At 39.1% G+C, this 22,018-nt stretch overlaps 2 protein-coding genes and 1 long non-coding RNA gene across 3 annotated transcripts; 2 read left to right on the plus strand and 1 right to left on the minus strand.

The window, feature by feature from the left end:
* Positions 1 to 12,767: 12,767 nt before the first annotated feature.
* LOC106935527 (uncharacterized) lies at positions 12,768 to 14,769 on the minus strand. The gene is made up of 4 exons (XR_001421906.1): positions 14,196 to 14,769; positions 13,916 to 14,097; positions 13,012 to 13,100; positions 12,768 to 12,915 (listed from the first exon to the last, which is right to left on the minus strand). It is a non-coding gene; the product is annotated as an uncharacterized LOC106935527 (long non-coding RNA).
* Positions 14,770 to 17,312: 2,543 nt separating this feature from the next.
* LOC106935526 (flocculation protein FLO11-like) lies at positions 17,313 to 18,406 on the plus strand (the record flags this gene model as incomplete). Its single annotated transcript, XM_015016034.1, has 1 exon — positions 17,313 to 18,406. A coding segment is annotated over exon 1 (912 nt), but the record flags the coding sequence as incomplete, so codon positions are not given.
* A 1,126-nt stretch (positions 18,407 to 19,532) lies between these two features.
* LOC106935524 (platelet binding protein GspB-like) lies at positions 19,533 to 21,819 on the plus strand. Its single transcript, XM_015016032.1, has 2 exons — positions 19,533 to 21,100; positions 21,619 to 21,819. The coding sequence occupies exons 1-2, from the start codon at positions 19,682 to 19,684 to the stop codon at positions 21,817 to 21,819; spliced, it is 1,620 nt and encodes a 539-aa protein (XP_014871518.1). The 5' UTR covers positions 19,533 to 19,681.
* The last annotated feature ends 199 nt before the right edge of the window (positions 21,820 to 22,018 follow it).

Raw genomic sequence — 22,018 nt, forward strand, 5'->3', positions numbered from 1 at the left:
CAAGAATGTCCACCCATTTTGATTACTGTAAACTTAAAATATTCATCAACGTTGGATCCATTAATATTTTGTCCCTCATTCAGTAAGTGATCAGATCAGACTGCTTGGAGCTCAGGAGCTGGGATTGCTTTTTATGAAACCCCCTTTAGATGCTAAGACCTCAGCTATGATCCCATCAACATTCTGACGAGGGCAACAACACAATCCGATGCCACAAACTGAACAAGAGAGCTGATATGCGGGCCTTGCGCATTATGTCGTTTCAGTTCGCATTGCCACATACCTCCCAGCTGCCGCCAGGTGGAGACAAAGTACATCGAAATATCTTAGATATTTCTACTTACCAATATCAGTAACAGCGTCACAAGTTTATTGTGTCAATTCAAGGTATTCCAATTGAAATTTGGAAGTTGTTTTAAGAATAACACGTCTTTGGTACACGAGTTATTGTTTATTATTTGTGATTACATCTGTTTTAGGTAACAAAAGCTGGTTCACGTTTGAAAAACACATTAACCAGCCCAGAATGAGGCCAAGACCAGGTCTGTGATGTGCCTTTTGTCCACTGGCCCCTGCAGATAGGCAACAGTCTACTTGTGACTCCACAAGTAAATATATAGACAGTGTATGGATAAAAGATCAGATGTCATCAAGATTTTGTAAAAAAAAAAAAAAAAGATTCCAAAGATTTGGCAAATATTCAGAATTTGAAAACCATTCATAACATTTCAAGACTAAAAATCTAAAATCAAATGTATAGGAAAGTCAGACAGTTCTGGATCATAGAGTCATCTGTCCTTTGACTAGATGACTCTATTGTGGAGGGCTTGGATTTGGAGCAGGTCTTCATTTAAAGCCCTCGCACAACACCATCTGTAAAACACTAGGTGGCAGTGTGTTGCCACAAACAAATCAAACCCACCAACCAAACCATAACACCTGCTGGCAGGTAAGACATTAAATGTTATGCAAAGGCCAAATTAAGTTATATATTTAACAAAAGTCGATTCTTTAGCAAACAGGGATTTCTTTTCAGTTAGTTCACTGAAAAAAAGGCAGTTGTAGTTTGCAAGATTGACATTTATTGTTTCCATTTGCATTTCCAAACAAATTAACCTACATTGAACTTCTGTTAAAAGTTCATTGACCTTATGCAGTGACTAGATGGTTTTACATAATAAAGAAAGTAACACACACCTAACTCACACACTTCAGAAGTAAAGAGTCTTTCAGTAAAAGTTTGGTCATTTTTATCTAAATTATAAGAATTTTTAAGTTAAATATGCAGATTCAAAGATGTGTCAATATTACAATTTATCACCAAATAGTTTAAATCCAAATAATTTCAAAACCAAAGTTTTACTGCTGTTTCCAATTCAGCTCTGTTTACACTGCAATACAGACAAATTTAATTGATTACACGATGTCTGTTGGTAAAAAGTTCTCTATACAGCACAAGAAAATACCAAAACCATCAAATCTTTTGACTTACTAAATTTGTGTAACAACATTTTACAAGTGCTCCATTTTATACAGAATGAGGGGAGGAGGGGGGAAGCAAATGAAGGCCAAACAAATGTATTAAAACTAATTTTATTACGGTAAATAATTCACACAGGTTATTGTCATGTCCAAACTAGTCAAATGGATTCCAACAATTCTGATTGTATTTCACAAGAACGCCACAGTAAACTGACCCACTGACACAAATACTGATCAACGTCTACTATTACAAGTTCTGGCGACAAAAAGGATTTTATAGTTCTTTTATTTTTATTTCAGTTAAAAAGAAAGAAAAAAAAAACTCAATGATTTTAAAAACTGATTTTTTTTTTCTATGCAATTTTTGCAACTATTTTTTGTAGTTTATGCAGAATCTGGGGCAGTTTATGCGTTTGTTTATAAACCATGAATTAATTCTGAATAAATAGCGTATTTACGTATTGTGCTCTGATCCTTTTCCTGCCAGACAAACCGGGTTTTCACATGACTGTGTCTATTATTAACAACATTGCTTTGCTCTGCCCAACTGTGAAATGAACAAAGTGCAAACTCACTGCGCTGGTTTCCTGACTGCGTGAATCATCCCGTGTCACAGTCAGGTTCTGGGAACACCTAAACCCTGTAAAGGCGTTTACACAGACAGCTGTCAGAGTAAACGCCTAAGTTTTCAAAATAGCACCTATTCAAAGTCTGTCTCGCTGAGCGGCTCCTGCTGGCTTGGTGCAGGCATCCGTCCCCTGGAAGCAATTACAAAGACTTCAGGGCAATGCTACAGTTGCACGTAAGATTACCTTTACAAAAATATTCATACCTGTTTTACTTTTTGTTTTGGGACTTTATGTAACAGCCTCACACAAACTTTGAAACGAAAAGTGAGAATGGGAATAAAATATTGATTTTCAAAAAGGTTTCCAGCTCAAACTCCGAAAAGTATAGTGACATTTTTCTTTCGTTTTTTTTTTTTTTTTTTTTTAATATATAAAGCTCAGTCCAACTGGATGGAGTTGGGACATTCCCATGATACACGGCCTGACATTTTCCTAAGGCATCCTCTGATGGATGGTGGAATTAATGGTGGATTCTATTATAATTTGCTGAAAAGGTCAGAATGCAGCACGACGTCCCCCAAACATTTCCATTTCCATGTTTCCACAGCTGAATTGAATGGAAACATGGAGAAGCAGCATTTGGTTTTTATGCTGCTCTAATCTGAAACAAACTTCCAAAACAAAAAAAACCCTGCAAAGCAGCCGACGCACTAGTTCCTTTGAATCAAAGTTAATAATCCACCACTTTAGAGTTGCCCTTCACTAATAATAACTGAAACATTTTATTTATATTTGCCTGATGATTGTGATGATGGCATTTGACAAAATGTAATGTTTATTGCTGTAAGCCCCCTTGAACTGCCCTGTTCCTGTGCTATACAAATAAAGTTGACTTGACTGGTGTAGTTCATTTGCTCTGTTTTGTCCAGATAGGCAAATTTTGGTCCCATCTGTTCAAAGAACATCATACTAGAAGTCTGGGTTTTTGTTTGCATGCTCTCTTTTGTTTTATGGATCAAATGTTTACTCCTTGAAAGTTGGACTTGATCAGTATGTACAAGTCAGTGCTTTCGAAGGCCGTATTGTAGGTCCTGTGATGACATTTACGGAGTATGGAGACTTCATCTTGCTCTCTGTTTTCAGGGTTGAACTTTCCAGATCTGGGTGTGTCGGCAGCTCCGTTGAACGCCATGACCTTTGTAGACTGTTCAAGACAAGGAAGTTCAAGTTTGGACCAATTGTAAAAGGTCTTCTAGTCAAATTTTACTGTTTACTTATATTACATGCATTTCTCCGTGTTGTTGAAGTTAATCTTAAACATCTCTACTTTCAAATATGCTTGGAAAAACTGTAGGTTGCCTCATTTATTATTATTTTTTTTTATGGTACATTGAAGTTGGTGGGCTGTAACCTGACAAAATGAGGAAAAGGTCAGGGGACATAAATACTTTTACAACGAACTGGACATGCTCCGTCAATGTTACTGCAGTGTTTCTAAAATCAGATAATTGCATCACAGCAAATTTTTTAAAGGCATCAGTTGCCGTCAGCATGTCAAGATTTCAACCATGAATAGCAGACCATAGCAGCACAAAAGGGCTCTTTTTCCCCAGGTGTGTTTATTCTCTGAGGATAAAAAAAAAAGTTGCGCAAAGATCACGTCTAAATTAAGTAACATTTTTTCCAACTAGAATGAAAGAAAACAAAGTCTTGTCATATTTGTCTGCCTGCTTTTTTTAAAGAGAGGTTTGACATCATATCTACTTTATCTAAAAACATCAAAGGCTGAAGAGATTGAATGTTGATTACAAAGCTAAAATAACTAAGAAAGGTCATCTTTGTCACTGATGGCTCATCTCTGCAATAGACTAATGCTTGAAATATTTTCTGGTTCAGAAGTAATTTAACCTTTTGTGCATTATCTGTTTAAAAAGAAGTTAAAAATTGCACTCCTGCCTATTTTTGTTTTATCTCCTAAGATGATCTTCTTGCCCTTTTATTAAGTTATTTTCACTTACATGCAAAGTACAATTTATCCACCTCCAAAAAAGAATAAATAACCCGAAGACTCGATTTGATAAATCCTGACGTTTTTATCTCTGGATCTTTCACGTCACGAATCCCTTATTGGACAGTGTGACGGTATTCTCTCCATCACGCGCTCTGATGCTCGGTTTCTGTTTTTATTTTGTGGATTGTCTTTCAGTCCTTCAGCATGATAACCCCAGAAGAATCTTCACTTATGATAATTGCTGGGTTGTTTTTTTTTAATTATTATTATTATTATTTCCATTTTAGATGGAAGATTCTAACCATCAACTATTAAATTATAGTTTAATAGTTATTGTTTGGGCTTTTTATATTAGTAAACTATGCTTTTAGGACTTTAATAAAAAGGATATTCAAAAAAAGCTTAAAAATTACACTTACACGCTTACAAACCTTCTTAGTAACACACACACACACACACACACACACACACACACACACAACACATGTTCTTGCTGGCCTTGTGCATGAAGTTGTGACTGACGTCTTTCCTTTTTGCTTTTCTTTTTTTTAATGTCACATTTCTCATGTGACAAGTACTCAACAGCTCTGGTGGTCACTCTTCTTGAGTTACACCCACACACTTCTGGATGCCTCTCTTGTCCCTCCCAGGCGTTCATCCACGCACCGACTGCATGATAGGGGTGTTTCTGAAGCATGCTGCCCTCAGGGTTGTCGTGTCTAAGGCGTACAGTATTCCAGGTATTTCAGGACGCACTCGTCCAAAAAAAACTTCAGCACGACTGGATTGCAAAACGCACACGAGCAGAAGACTCGTACTGACCGTCCTTTATTTGATCCGCCTTGTTTGCCCGTCGGATGAAAGAAAGATAAAGTGCTGGACAGAACTCGAAATATATGAGAATCTGGAATTAAATGCAAATACTGAGAATGGGGGGAATATTCAGGCAATTCATCAAGTAGTTCAATGAAAAACATCTGCTATAAGGAAAACGTAAACATCAAAGTTGATTGACTTTTTCCTTCCAAACACTGGACAGCCATATAAACAAAGTTTTTTTTTTAGGCTATTTCAGGTTGGCCAGTCATTGTCTATATTTAGCCCAGAAAAAAATTTAGAAAATGTGACTTTGTTTTTCCCAACTCTGTGAATTTAGCCTACAGAAAAATGTCAAAAGTCAAGGTCGGATAACCGCAAAGGCTTTCAACCATATTTCAACATCTTAACCACAATTTCATCCTGTTTGGATTGAGTCCAATGTCATCCTTCTTACTGTGCAACAGTAATTTGCTTAGAGGAGTTTAAGTTTTCACTGAGAACACGATTCCAGTACGTTAAGAGAAGTCAGAGGCATTTAAAGACAGCGTGCATAGTTGTTAGAGATGGCAAACATTTTGAAATTTAAGGAACATCCTGTTGAATTTGTGAACATTGGCATGTCAGTCTATCCAAACCTGACATAGGTTTTATTACTCGGTCTTAGACGAGCTTGTCCAATTACTGATAACAACTCGTCATCACGTTTCATATGGAGTAAGGGTGGAAATCTGCAGAAGACGGGAAACCAGGTGTGATGAAAATAAGAGAAACTTAATGACAACTGAAGGCATTCCTCTAAAATCGTTCCATCTCCACACATAACCAAATCAATCAAATACAATCTACTTAAGCAGAATGTGAAGGAGTCAAATTAAGGTTAAGATTGCAAACATAGAAAACAGTTACTGTGCATCTAAGGAAGCACTTCTGACTGGATCAAGTCACTGACTTTCCCTCATCCTGAGCAGGCTTATGCTGACAGTAAACAGGAACTTCTCTCTTTTAGCAAGAAGAACCTGACTAATTGTGAAGCAGCTGTTTGATGTGACTTGGTGGGAATTGAGAATGCAGGAAAGAGACACAAAAGTCCCACAGAAGCCCTGGTCCAGGAATAAAAAGAGTCAACGGCAGCGGAAACTCCATTACTGGTTCTGGGTGAAGCTCAGGTAAACAGAGTCGTTGATCCAACTGATTCATCCGTGGATCATACCTGGCTAAACACAGAGAACTGGGCCAAGTCTGTCATATGTTGTTAGTGAAAATTAAGTTGATGGCAGAAATAGTTCAGCCGAAAGCCGACTGCTGGAGGGAGAAACGGGTTAAACACAGAAACAGCACGTCAACGAGATGCGACGCCACAAACGACAGGGAGAGCGGCTGCTAAGGCAAGGCAAGTTTATTTGAATAGCACCATTCATAAGAGATTAAACTACAAAACAAACTAAAATCCCTTGACATAAAGAAACTTCTGTCTTCTCCAAATGTTAAAGTGGTTTTTTCATTAAATGCAAGCAGACAAACCAAATACACCCTGTGCTTTATTCCAGCTAGGAATACCTACAAATATCAATCTGAGGCCAGATGTTCCAAATTTGAACTTGTCACTATGTCCGATTTCACAATCAATATCCATCCAGTACCTTATCTGACATCGGCCTATCCTGTTGCTTTGCAATAAACTCACTGTTATGTCACTTTGTGGGTTCCAGGTAAACTTGACGATGATCTGCTTTCTGTCAGGAGGGAATGACACTCTGGCACCTTTCACCATGCGCCAGTCATAATTGGAAAATGCCACAGGAGATTAAAGAAAGCTCTCTGCTGTCAGGCAGCCATAACTTTGCACCTCATGCCCTTTTCTAATCATATTTTCACTATGAAAGCCAAACAAGCATTCAGCTTTCCAATAAAAGCTTAAGTTGAATTTTGTGTGTTATGTCAAATAATAAATATGTCAAGGAAAAACTTGTGAAACTTCAAAGACTCGTGAAACACATGCAGTTAAATGTAGCAGAGCTCTACCCGACTCCACCACCGTCTACTGTTGTAAGATCTGTGAGGAAGTTGAGGCCTAATCGGAAGAGTAGTGGCTCTATTCCGACTTTCTTCACCGTGCGTTGATGCGCTTTGACAAATCATCAGCGTATGAATGTGTGATTGTCATGAGAGGATCGGGGCGAATGTGACTCGGGTGTAATAAAAATCGCTTTGACAGGTCAGTGTGACAAAGAGTTCAGTCTGTTCATCGCTGTGTTTAAAACGTAATCACTTTTGAATGCGGCGTGCGCGAGCTGTCCAGGTGAAAATACACCCAGGTCTGGCGAGTCACACTCTCCGCACCCTTCATCTGGTTGATTGTTTGGGTAAGTGTGGACAACCCAAAAGGCCTCATGTAAACTTGAGTCATGCTCGCTCAATGAGGTTCCCCATTAAATGTGCTTCTGCGTGCCGAGTTTATAATTTGAGATCTTCTCTTGGTTTATATTGGCAATGGACACAATTAAGTGTTACTGACTTTCCTCCGGCTGATTGATTTTCACGTAATTTGGTGCGGACTGGGATTTACTTCAATGGCTTGTCTTTCTTGTCTTTTTGACAATTTTCTTCCCGTTTTTCACCGGATTTTTAAAAGTGAAAGTCTCAAACTGCAGGCAAGGGTGCAGAAGAAACTAAAAACTTCTGCACTCTCACCTTTACTAATGAATGGTACATTTCTATACGACTATTAAAATGCATTTCAAGCAAAAGCTCTACATTTGCACCTCTAGAGAAAGCAAAACTGAGATTGGCCCGACTGATAAAGAAGCTGCTGAGAAACCTTTGACTACATGACTCATGTAATGGGTGAATTAAAACGGACAAATGTTTTGTTTTTGGCTGCCATCAATGAGATGTGAGGTACAAGGAAGTTTGTCCTGTGACGCACATCGACGCATGGGAACGGCAGAAAACCTTCTGTTTTTCGACATGTCTTTGTAATGATGACTGACTCCATGTTTCTTTGTATTATTCCTTGAACATGCCTGACATGGTTTCTGAAATACAAAGCACACGCCAATGTGTTCTTGTTCTGCAGGTCTCACCACACCCAGCAATAATTAGCTGCCCTTTTGTTACAGGACGAAACGTAGTGCAGAGGTAGTTTTAAAAACATGAAGGACGTCTAATTATAATCCGTTTAAAAGTCAAATGTATTTCCCATTAGTCACCAGGGTATCAAAACAGGTCACGGTTTGTTTTCAAAATTAAGTAAGTTATTTGCTCTCCCTATATGCAACTTGTGATACTTTAATTACATTTATAAAACATTATCATCTTATTCAATGCCTTATTATTCTAGTGCTGTGATTTTAGATCGTGAAATGTTTAAAATGATCTTCTCCACTTACTTCATTCATCTGAAACCGCTGCACCAGCGATGCCCCTTATGTCGGTCTTTTTCAACTAAATTGTCCTTCGTATAATTTAGGATCCAAAACCAATTTGTGAGCACTTAATTGATTTAATCATGGTTTTACTACAAGATTTCTGTGAGTTTTTGTACATGCATGTGCGACGTTGGATTACAGTTAAAGAGATACTTTTTTTGGTGTCGCATCTTTTCGGGCCTTCTAGGGTTTGCAGAGCGGTGCAAACTTGTCACTCTAACAAGTGACGACTCTTTTTCTAAAGTTTCAGCGTAATTGTCAAGACATTTCCTGATTTGCTTCATGTTACAGGCCTCAAATTCAATAAACATAATCAAAGCACAGAGTTACAGTGTAGCATTCCCAATAAGAATGTGTTCAAACATTCCTCCATCAGCCCCAACTACGGTGACGCAGAAGTGACAATCTCTGCGTCATTTCCTGGAGTGAAACCTCCAAGATGTCTCTTTTTCTCTTCAATCATCTTCCTGATAAATTTATATTTTTCATTTATCATAAAACAGGGAGGGGGAGTGGGGGGGACTATGTTTTGAGGATACGCAAAACAGAAAGTGAGGATTAGTGCCTTGGGGCAGCTGTGGCTACGATCCGGTAGATTGCCATCGTCAGTATGTGAATGTGTGCATGAATGGAAATGACTGATTTCATGTAAAGTGTCATTGAGTGTCCTATATAAACCTAATGTTGCTACATTTGCATTTTATTTCATAGTGTGGAACTGACAAGACATTGGAGACCCGAGCAAGGATTACTTTTCACCAACATGAGTTAAACTTTCAGAGATTCTTTCTAAACAGCAGCGGACGCCCTGCTTCATGCCTAATCCCGGAGGTCAGGTCTTATAATCGGTTTTCGAGTGACAATAACTGGATGTTGGTGTCAAATAAAACACAGTGAGAGCTCTGCAAGCAATCACTTAGAAGTCAATACACTGGAATAAAAAGGGAAATCCTTGCAAACAAACAAACAAACAAAAAAAAATCCAAAAGGCCTGAAACAATACTGCCGGCAGCTAAAGTCAACCATTCTCTCAATGATTTAAAGTTGTTCATGAACGCCTTTTTGGCTACAGGTGTGTGATAAGTTCACTCTTCATCTTGTGCAAACTTACCTCCATATAACTCTTTTATGCTGAATTTACCTTGTATAAAGTTTATGAAAGAACAATATCAGTCGCGTCTTTTGTCCCAACTTCACTGTTGTACTATAATTACGAACAATGAACCGTCTTTAATGTAAGGCGTTTTCAGTCGAATTCTCTTTTGCATTGATTAGACGGAGAAGTCCGAGAAACAAGGACGTTTACGATGGGTGAGTTATATAAAGACTTACAGTCATGGATAATATAAACAAGATAGCTGTGATATGAATGAAAAAGTATAGGTAAACACATTATGGATACCGTTAGCCATAATGTGTTTACCTATACGTTTTAGCCTCGATACACCGTCATTTATATCGGGACGGGATTTATTGAGCATTTATTTCCCCATTCTGAGCAGGAAACTATGAATTTTATTTCTTTGATAGTCAGTTGAAGTTCTTCACCGAGGATGTCATTCGACACAATAATGTCATGTTATTTCATATTTGATCATCGTTTTGTATTTCTGCTAACATTTATTGTCCAAGTATGTTGAAAACAAACATATAATTTATTCACCCCATTCACTCATTGAAGCGTTAATTGATTTAGTTTTATATCTGCTCATTACATGCCCTGCATTGATATACCAGTATTCCCATGCAGGTAGGCAGAGGTGACGTATGGACATAGCAGAGTTTAAAATGCCAAAACACGACAATCAAGCAAAAGGAAAGAAAAAAAAAATTGGTTTGTGAAATAGGAATGTGTGTGTGGGTGCGCGCTTGGGTGTGTGTGCGTTTGCATGAGGGTGTGACATAGCATAACATCTGAATTGATGTGAATCTGCTGCCAGGTTTCAGTCCTGCAGGTTTTTCGGAGGAGCGTCAACTTGTTTCTCTGCAGGCCAGAAGGAGGAGACAAATACGCAATAAATCCTTAGCAGCAATACTTTCAAAGTAGCTTTAAACTTGAATCTGGATCAAGAGAAACAGCTGTTTAATGCCCAGAGGTGAAGGATGGGTCTGATGGTCACTCTTCCTGTAAAGGCTCAATGACACATCAATGGCAATTCCTGCACCCACACACACACACGCACGCACGCACGCACACACACACACACACACACACACACACACACACACACACACACACACACACACACACACACACTTTGCGACCCAATAAAAGGAGATGTAAATTTTCCTGCACTTAACCAAAAAATACACAAATATCTCGGCAGTTTATATTAATACTGAAATCGAGGAAGATTATTGGCAGAAATGTGTCTTTACTCAGTGGTAACCACCTGAAATCCATCATAAATCAAATCAGACTTCCTCAATAGCATTCCCAATAAGACATTCCTAACAACCACAGTGATGCAGACGTGACAAAGTCAACAAAAATGGAAGCGCCGTACCGACTCGTCCACTTCTTTGTCATCCAGTTGGCATTTAAGATATATAATTTATTGAATTATTTAATATTTGACTTATTTTAGAGATTCTAAAAATAGAAAAAGGAAATCAAAAATCTTTGCAGTCAAAGTGTTTTTGCAGGGAGGACTTGCAAAATAAAGAGTAGATTGGGAATAAAATTGAGATATTACCTCAATGTTCGTTAAAGAACTAAGGAGACCTAAGCTGGAAGGAGGCACCACTAAAGCTGGTGCAACGGTTAATAAATTCATTTTTATTCAGATATGGGATTCATTTTGGCACAAGCTGCGAGACACGAACAAGGGAGGCCAGAAAGCGTGATGTCCAGTGATGTAAATTCAGCAGCAGAAGTAATTTATTAGTCTGATCAGGGTGCCTCCTGTTAGTTTGGAGTTTGTTTCCAGTTCACCCATCAGCCGGAAGGAGACACTGGGACAAACTTCCCCTCCCCGATTCAATTCAGTCCTCCAAGCAGAAAACAATGGATGCATTTTGCCCCAACTTCCTCTTATCTGTTCACTTGCGCGAGGTTTGTTTTACATCTCATCTACTTTGCATAGCTCTTTCAAGTTGTTCCTTGTGAAAGCTGCTTCGCAAAAATAGTCCTCAGCTTCTCAGTAAATAGATAGCTTCTGTTGACTGAATGCGGGCGCAGAGTTATTTCTGTGAAGTTCGGCTTCAACAAAAAGACCAAACTGATGAACGGCTAAAAATAAAATAGAAAAAAATGTCGATGGAAACTAATCCTTTATGGCTGCAAACATAAAAGCCTAGCAAAAGACATTCAGGTATGGGATGAATTTTGCTATCAACCATCTTATCGCATTAGCAATGCCCTTGATGTTGAGTAATATCAGGGCGGAAAGAGGCTGCAGCCAGTGTTGTGTTGTGTGTTCTCATGGTTACCAGGCACAATAACTGGCCAGTACAAGGCGGATTGTGGACGAACAGGAAATATGTTGCTCTATTACTTATCTACCAGTAACATCTAAACATGGGTTCAGGAAATGTAGATGACTAATTGCAAAACTTCTCACAGTGACAGTCTAATTAGTGTTCGGGATTTCTTGACATGAAGAATAATGCTGGCTTAAAGTTTTGGCACAAATCAGTATTGTGAGGAAATAAACGGCTGGAGATTGCAGTTTTTTATTTCAGACAATGATTAGCTGAACATAGAATCATTTAACAAAATGTTCACAATATCGACACCAGAGATTTAGGGAGGCAGAGAAAGACGTGTTCTGTAGTGGCAGAGATGAGCAATAGCATCATCAGCCAGCAGAGGCAAATATGGTGAATAGAAAGCAAACCCAATTTCATGTTTTGTATTTGTAAGGATTTGTGGGGTATACACAGATATTTTTTTACAAACTTTTCTGTACTGTTTTGTGCACTTGCTGTTAGATTTAAGGACATTTAAAAGCTGCTCAAAAACGTGACTAAGTTTCCCACAGAGACAGCATAGGATATTTATTATTTTAAGGAATATTTTAAATTCTTCACCACCCTTTGAGGTATAAAAATAAGTACTATTTAAGGCTCGATATGTTTTTTTTGGCAGCAAAGTGACAAACCAGTTCTCAGTATTTTCAGCTTGTTTGGCAGGTCTCCATCTCTCTTTTTCGAATTAATTTTAAAATCCAGCACTCAACGTGAGAGCATAAAACAAATTTTCTATGTCCTTGTCTGTATTTAAATCTGCTGTTACATACAGAAGTCAAAGTTTTTCAATTTACATATTTGACTTTATGCAGTGAGGCGCAGCCGCTGGAGCTGTTAAGGCAGGAAGAACAGGTTTCCGCAAAATGAGCTTAACTCCGTTGTTGTTTTTCTTTTAGTTTTGTTCAAACCAATCAGTGAACTGGAGATTTTGTCAAGATATTGTATCAGACTGATAAAAAGGTGAGTCTAACCTCGTGTAATTCGTACATTTCAAGTCTCACGATAAACTTTGGGTTTGCGCAACCCGCTTCTCGATTTTCTTGTCTGTCAGATTGAGCCTGCTCTGAAATTTGTACGTGTTGAAACTCGCAGGAAATTATTATTCAGAGGCTCACGTGCGATAGCTTCATCAATCCTGCAGGAGAGAACACAATATAAAAACACTGTATGTAGGTGGACATGGGTGGAGAAGATGAAGAATTGACGTTTTGTAGAAACTTCTAGGAATTACCATTGCAGGCTGCTGTTGCTGTGATTTGTTTCCTGCTGATTGCTCAAACGGAAGTTGCTATGAACAACTTGTACTTTTCTTCAGAGTTTCTAAAAAAAAGAAAAGAAAAAAAAGAGGTTTCTAGTAACTTTGTAGCAGTGATCAGGAAATCCCTGGAGGCTAAAAAGGCATCTTTAGGTGTGAGTGAGTTCTCAGATCACCAAACCTGATAAACATCCCAAACTGTGACCTCCACACTCAACTGCACAGATAAAATTCCTCTCGCATCCCTGCGGTTCGTCCTTTCATTTAGAAAAGCAACAGGAGGATGTTGCTTTTCTAAATGCGTTCTTTTTCTACAATCGCTGGAAGTTCATTGCTATTTTGAACTGTTCCACCACATTGGAGGATACCAGTTCATCAAAGGGTATATCGCACACAACCTGGGCTGCAGGGTTACATTTTGACAAATTGGAGCTGCAGTTTAACATGCACAGTTAAATTTTCCTAAACTTTCCTTGTAATATTTGTTCAGGCGCTTTAGTGTAGGTCTTCAGTCATCCAGGATATGAGTCATCTGAGTTCATGTACAAGGTGAAGAAGCAGACGATTAAGGATATTCTAGATAAAAGAAAAATGCACATCTAAGTCTATTTTGATGTCTAGAAATATATAGACCCGTTTTAACCAGAATTGCCTACGTCGTGTTCTTGAAAGTGCAGACTTCTTTGTAATCTATGCAATCCAGTCATTACTATCCTGACAGCAAGTACAACATTGCAAAAAATCAGATACTTTTATAGTTATTTTTCACCAGAAAAACTCCAGCGCTTTCCATGACTCTCTATTCTTGTGAAAGTACACATGTTCGAAAGAGAAACTCTCTGGCAGCTACAGCGACGCCGAATGCAATCAAAGCACTTACACATCGTGTCCCTTTGAAATTTAGCGGCTGAGACGATGCTTACACTTGTGAGTGATTTGCAGACCTGTCTTCTCGCCGTTAGTTTTCAAGCATGCATCTGAAGAACCTGGGTTTTTGAGGTGCAGGAAGCTGCACACCTGAGGCCTCCTGCTACTGCACAGAAACAACTGGTTTGGCCCGTCCTAAAAAAAAAGTTTTGTTGAGCATCGAGAATGAGGGCTGAGGGGTAAAACAGGATTCAGTTTTAGTCAGAGACTAATCCAGTCAAATGATGAGGCACCTTAACTCGAGGTTACTGGTGTCGGATACGTAGTTCACCAGAAAAACAAACATTCAGACCTACGCGCTGAGAGAGGAAACAGCATCTACACCCAGATGGTCAATCCAGGACTGAGCGGCTCGTTTACATTTTATGGGAAAATGAAACATTTTGTTTTGAGGACAGTCATTACAGACGGTGAAGACAGGTGGGCTGAGATAGAAGTGAAGGGAACAAGAAGAGCCATCACTGAACAGGAAGTGTGTTTGGGTTGAAACACCTTGATTGCAGTTCTGACTCTTCTCCCCAAGCAGCCCCACAAGCTAAAACACCTGAAAACACGACAAGAAAGGAACTTGCATCTTAATCGCTTTGGAAATTGAAAGGAAGGAATGCTGTGTCAGTGACTAATGAGAATTTAACAGCCCTATTAGTTTGAGTGCTCTATAAATAAGCTTCTGGAACTCCTAACCAGATGAAGGTGAATCATTTTATGTGCCTTATAATTATGAGCTTTACTTCTGGCTTTGACAGCCTTTGGCCAGATTGCAGCTTGCTTTGATGGCACAATTGTGTTTATTTATGACACACAAGGTTAAGATAAAGAGTCCAAACGTTCTTATAAATAATAACATATAAACTGTTTTGTAAAAATGAATTTCTGTGGCAAATCTTTCTCAAATCTGCTTTAGAATTTGCACCTATTCAATCTCATCAAAAGTGATCAACGCTAAAGAATCTGCAATAACTTTTCTGGTATTCATATGTGCTTAGGAAAAATGAGTTTCACTCTGATTAATACTTGATCTAATAAACTATAATACCCCTTTGCTATTTGTGATATCAGAATGAGGAACTTTGAAATGCAGAACAGGAAGAAAAATGCTGCATGTTTTCAATATGTCATTATATAACAATGAAGGAAATAAATGAGCTATGAAGATAATTCTGCGAAAATCCCAAAACAGTACCAAGGTTTGCTCAAGGAAGTTCTTAAGAAAACAAAAGAGAGAAACGTGTGACTGGTAAGCTGCACAATAGCATGCCATTTGTACCATTTGGCTGTGCAGCCTTACAGTTTATCCCTCTGGTGCTCATTGTTTTATTTAGTTTTTTTCTGTTAGACAGGGACTCTGGTTCCCTCCCACGCTCTAATAACATCAGTGACTCTAAATCTGACCTCTACATTTTGTTTGTGTGCTTGAATAGACAAATCCGGTGCGGACAATAAGTCGGTAATCCTTTTTGAAAACTGTTGACTCTTCGGGAGTGCAAGTTGAATCAGTGGATTGTAACTTTAATTACAGTCGGGTTCACCCAACGTAACCTGTGGAAGTTTCTGTCGTGAGCGTCACAATAGAGCCAAACCCTTCAGAAGCAGCTCCAACACCGGCAGGCACCTTTCCACACAAAGCCTCCAACAAAGCAGCAGCCGTTGCTCCACAGAACAGACAGTGTAGCTTACAGATGTGTAATTATGTCTGACTGTTGTTAAAGCTTAACAGCCATTGTGTTCAGGTACAATACTTTAGTTACTTCAATTACTGCGATCTATTGCCAACAACGGCACTGGTAAACGCTGTTGCCAATAAGGCGCGAGATTCAGTTTTGGTTATTGCACAAACTGACCAAGATTTCAGCTACTTGGTAAGCTCACAGGCACATTGGACACTGTGGCCATTAAAAACAAAACACCACTGGATAACTTTTGCTTTTAGATACTCAAGGTCAACCTAAAAAACCAAAATGAAAGGATTTAGGTAATATGTGACAAAATTAAATGTAGGATCTGATAGATTTTTTTAATAAAGGACGTGACAGGCTTGGAGTGACGAATAACTTAAAAATGCTATTGAATTTTCTTTGTCACAAACCAGACAAAAAGGAATGTAAAGTTAGCAAGCAAGCCGTATTAAAGGAGGGAGCGTTTGTTTGTCTCTCATAGAAAAAAAACAAAACAAAAAAATCGTTTGAATTTGTTCCTCTTTGTCTTTTGCAGACAAAAATAAAAGATAACCATCAAGCTGCCATCATGAATGGTGGATTCCTTGTAAAATTGTTGGCAGGTGAGTAATCTTGTACGTTAACCTTTGGCACAGGTTTAGATGCTACACCAAAACTGATATCTTTTATAATAATAATATCTTTTCCTGTGAGTAACCGTTCAGGAATAGAGCTGGACGCCTCTGGCTTTAAAGTAGCCCGACATTTGTAGTTATCTTTTATATTACTCCTCATTACCATTCTGCAGGTTTTCAGAAGGTCATTCAAAGTTTGCCTTTTGAGAAGACGTTTTGTTGTAGTTTGATTGACACCTGCACACGACTGATGGACCATTCAGGAATAGCCTGGCCATTCTCTTTAAAATTTTGCTTCACAGCTCAGTGGGCTTTCTCCCATTGACTTGGATTCCCCTAGTAGATTTTCAGAAGCAGAATTTGTGAATGACAACGCTGATTTTCTGCGCTGGTTTTGTATGGTAGTCCACCTGCAGTTTTAGCAATGGCAGGAAAGGAAGTGAAGGAAACTGTTAGCTACGCTTTCAAATATTACATTAACATCCGACTGTTAATGTGCGGCACTTCTCTATTTGCAGTGGGGGATGGTTGCTTACAATGCAGCCAATTTCCAGCCAGCTTCATAGCGTCAAGCTATCACATCACATGCGTGACGGACAAGTTGTAAACTCGTCCGTGCCACCAGGAATTAATTGTTACTCAATATCCAAGAGCCTAGATGTAGGATGAGGGGTCAGTTTTTACCAGGCTAATTCAGAAAGCCTCCTGAAATCTGACTGAGGAGCGCTCTGAAAGAGAACTTAGTCTAGATCCAATTAAGATATAACTTTCAGTAGCCAGGAATATTGGATATGTGTGATGGAAGAGCAGACATTAATCAAACATTAATTATACAAGATTTTGTGTCATTGTATGTCGATCTATAAATTTTTACTTTAATCTGTAAGAATGAAATGTAACATTACTCACATCATGTATTTTCTTTTTCATCACAGACTTTTGCATACATACGAACAGGGAGCTTTGTCCCGTCTTTCACATATCAACCTCATATTGCTTAAAATAATAGTTAATATTTAGATAAATGTTAATCTCTCCTGACTACTCTCATATGTATTCTTTCTATCTTGCACAGCTATCTGCATAACTCACACAGTGAGTCAACCAACCGAACCTACACAATTAAGTATTGGTACACCAACAAATAGCACTGTCGGAAACACAACACAATTTTTTGTTGAAAAAACGACAGCGCCATCAAGGAAAATCATCAGTAACAACATAACTGATGAAGAAAGCATCATGTCTTCTACAACCGAGACATATGCCCAAGAATGTTGCAAAACCATTCAATCATCTGATTCAGAAACAAGCCAGCCGGTATCTACATTTTCTGAGGGGAAATCATCATTTTCACGTGAGGCTCCTGCACCAGCTGAGGCTGAAAGCATCTCTGGTACGACGCCATCAAATGCTCTGCAGACTTCAGATATCAAAAGTGGCAACACACCCACCAGCATTTCTTCACCACTATCGCAAAGTGAGACAATGTCAGTACGCATGCCCACACAAGGATCCTCTGAATCACAGACAAACGGGCTTTCAACCGCCTTATCAGACATGCCTGAAAACATACAAACCAACATGAAAACAACCAAAATGCCTGCCAAGTCGCACACAGAGACAAAAGAGTCTGATGCAACAGAGGGTAGTACACCTTCACCAACAATAAACACAGTGGTGACAAGAAATACGCAATCGGGGCAAAAAACATCATCTGAGGCAAGTCCGAAGACTGACTCTAAAGCTACAACAAACGTCGCTGTAGTTTCAAGCACAACAGAGCCAACTTTAATACCGAATCAAAGCACTGACTCAGCCTCAACACAAAGCTCTGCAGGAACCACACAACCAGACACAACGTCTACAACGGAGACGCAAATGGAGTCTACAGAACAAGCTGCTGTACGTACTGCGAAAACTGACACATCTACTGCGCATTATACACAGGCACAAATGATGGAGGACACGACAACACCTCTGCCACCCTTATTGGAAACGTCTGCAACAGGATCAACCAGAAAGTCGACATCTTCCCATCCACCTGTAACACAAGCAGCAGCAGCAGCTTCACGCAGTGAATTACAAACATCAACGAAGAATGATGTAACACCTTTCACGACACATTTTCAAAACACCTCAGGACAAATTACTTTAAATTTAACAACTGAAACACAAACTGCAGCTGCAGAAGCAAGTGAAACAACTCAGTCAACCAAATTCTCCATTGCTTCCGAAATAACTTTCAGATCAACACACAGTGTGTCGATGGATTTTCAAGCACAAGAGACATCGTCGGCTATGGTTTCACCTCCACAAGGTTCGCCACATATTACAAGCTCAACAGGACAATCCAACACGCAAGGTTTGGAGACTTCAACAACCTCTGAATCACTGACGACACAACTTCCCCAAACTTCAAAACAAACTGCAGAATTACTAACAAGTAAAGGAACAACAGACAATGGACTGGCAGCAACGCGGCTCACACAACAAACTGCAGAGTCTGCAACAACACCGCCAAAAGAAACATCAACACAATCTAGTCCACCAACAGAAATGAATCAAGCCTCCACCATGGATTACACATCTACACTGACAGTAAAGTCCACAACATCATTCAGTACAATATCAGCTCCTTCTGTAATTTCTACAAAAGAAACATCTGTAAAAGGATTGTCTTTATCTCCATCTATTACAACACCATCCACAACTGATATTATAGAATCAACAACAAACAAGCCAGGCAATGAAACAACACAATTAAAAAACAACTCAGAACAAAACACTTCAGATGTGACCACACAAAAACCCGCTACAAATCATATTAAAGCATCATCAACAACAAAAACATCAACTGTTTCAGGAACTGATTTGCTTTCTTCATCATCTCTAAACGCAACACAAACTTTGACTGAAGCAATGCAACCAGAGGGTCAGAATAAAACTGCATCATCGACAACACAAGAAAATACAACAGCATCAACAAAATTTTCAACACAACAACCCACAACTGCAAAACAAACTCCTGCATCAACAACTAATAGTGGAACAGCTGACAATAAATCAGTTTCTGTGTCAACAAGGCTGAGTACAGAAACGACTCAATCTGTGGAAATTAATCCAACTACAAAACAAACACAATCTAGTCCAGAGGCAACGATCAGTAAAACATCTAAAGAGATGGTGGAGTCCATGACAACAGCCCCCACCCAAACATCTCCTCCATCTTTAACTTCCACAATCAACAAACCCGTTCAGTCAACACAGTCCTCTCCATATGAAACAAGATCCACAGTAAGCACCGTTTCAACAAGAAAATCTGAAGTTTCATCAGCATCCGAAGCATCAACGATACCAACCTTAACTGCAGAACAAACTGCTGAATCTACAACAATTCAAGGAAACACAGATAGTGCATCAGTTTTTATGTCAACCAGACCAAGATTACAAACGGCTAGTGAAACTAATCAATTAGCAACACAATCACAATCTAGTTCTGCAACAGCAAAAACTCAAACATCTACCACAAATCCTACATCTCTAAAGATGGTGGGATCCACAGCATCACCATCTTCATCCATGACAACAGCAATAAAGTTATCGATGTCTTCTCCATCTGCAGGAGTCTCCAGAGAAACAACACACACTGTAGTGCAGACATCAGACGATCAGGAAGGAACACATTCTTTCACAAAACAATTACAAAACACTTCAAAGCAAATAATGTTGAACGGAACAACAGAGAATAAAACTGTAGCTGCAGAAACAACCAAAACACCTGCAATCAAAGAATCATCCACTGCTTCAGAACCAGCTAAAGGCCCAACACCCAATAGGTCAGTGGATGTTCAAACAAAATCAACACCGGCTGTGTTTTCACCTCCACAAAGTTTGCCTGATGTTACAAGTTTAAGAGCACAATCAAATGCTCAGGATTCAGAGACTTCAAAAGCTTCACCATCATTTTCAGATCGACTGCCCACAACTTCAACACAAACTACTGGATCAACAATAATTAGAGGAACAACGGACAACAAATCACATTTTATTTCAACCAGAGTCCCATCACAAACTGCAGGATCTGTGACAGAGGAACGAATTGAAACACAAACAAAATCTAGCTCATCTACTGCCAAAACCCAAGCCACTAACACATCAACAAACCTGCCAGCACCAACAACCAGTCAAGACAGAGAGGCAACAACAGCATCACAATCTGCAGCTGCAGTAACAACAGAATTTGACATTCAGGATGATACTGAATCTGCAACAACCAAATCTGAAAATTCAACGACATCAGTGTCAACCAGACTCACACCCCAAGCTGCAGAGTCTGCGACAACACCGCCAAAAGAAACATCAACACAATCTAGTCCACCAACAGAAATGAATCAAGCCTCCACCATGGATTACACATCTACACTGACAGTAAAGTCCACAACATCATTCAGTACAATATCAGCTCCTTCTGTAATTTCTACAAAAGAAACATCTGTAAAAGGATTGTCTTTATCTCCATCTATTACAACACCATCCACAACTGATATTATAGAATCAACAACAAACAAGCCAGGCAATGAAACAACACAATTAAAAAACAACTCAGAACAAAACACTTCAGATGTGACCACACAAAAACCCGCTACAAATCATATTAAAGCATCATCAACAACAAAAACATCAACTGTTTCAGGAACTGATGTGCTTTCTTCATCACCTCTAAACGCAACACAAACTTTGACTGAAGCAATGCAACCAGAGGGTCAGAATAAATCTGCATCATCGACAACAACACAAGAAAATACAACAGCATCAACAAAATTTTCAACACAACAACCCACAACTGCAAAACAAACTCCTGCATCAACAACTAATAGTGGAACAGCTGACAATAAATCATTTTCTGTGTCAACAAGGCTGAGTACAGAAACGACTCAATCTGTGGAAATTAATCCAACTACAAAACAAACACAATCTAGTCCAGAGGCAACGATCAGTAAAACATCTAAAGAGATGGTGGAGTCCATGACAACAGCCTCCACCCAAACATCACCTCCATCTTTAACTTCCACAATCAACAAACCCGTTCAGTCAACACAGTCCTCTCCATATGAAACAAGATCCACAGTAAGCACTGTTTCATTAACAACTACCAAACAGGATGAAGAAACATCAACATTACAAAGTAAATCAAATGGAGCAACAGAATCACAAACAGTAGCACAGAAAACAACAAGAGCATTCTCAACAACTAGATCAGGAAATCAACAGAAAATGTCATCAGACGATTCAACAACCTCAGAAGCATCAACGACACAAACCTCAACTGCAAAACAAACTGCTGCATCAACCACCACTAACAGAAACAAAGCCAGCGGGTCGGTGTCTGCGTCAACAAGACAAACTACAGAATATGTGACAACACTGAGAACTTCAACACAAACACAGTCAAGTCCATCAACAACTGCACCTCAGGGATCTACCACAAATCAGACGTCTACTTCAGTGGTGGATGTGAAGACAACAGGATTGATGACAACATCACCTACATCTGCTACATCTAAAACAGGAGCAGGTGTACAGTTACCATCTTCACCTCCAACCCTCACAACAAGATCCACAACAGCAACAGAAGCTGAAAGAACAACATCAAAAGAATCAGACAAAATATCATCTGTCACAACACAAAGCACCTCAGCACAAAACCCTCCACATGTAACAACTGAGACACAGACTGCAGCTGCAGACACAGGATCATCAACT

The sequence above is a fragment of the Poecilia latipinna genome, unplaced genomic scaffold (genome assembly GCF_001443285.1).
Source record: "Poecilia latipinna isolate Pla-1442-1.1 unplaced genomic scaffold, P_latipinna-1.0 Scaffold1975, whole genome shotgun sequence".
Taxonomy (NCBI): domain Eukaryota; kingdom Metazoa; phylum Chordata; class Actinopteri; order Cyprinodontiformes; family Poeciliidae; genus Poecilia; species Poecilia latipinna.

Coding starts and splice junctions, on each gene's coding strand:
- LOC106935524 (XM_015016032.1), top strand. CDS start 19,682: ATGTCAACCAGACCAAGATTACAAACGGCTAGTGAAACTAATCAATTA. Junction 21,101..21,618: donor CAACACAACAACCCACAACT/GCAAAACAAACT, acceptor CACCACTAACAG/AAACAAAGCCAGCGGGTCGG.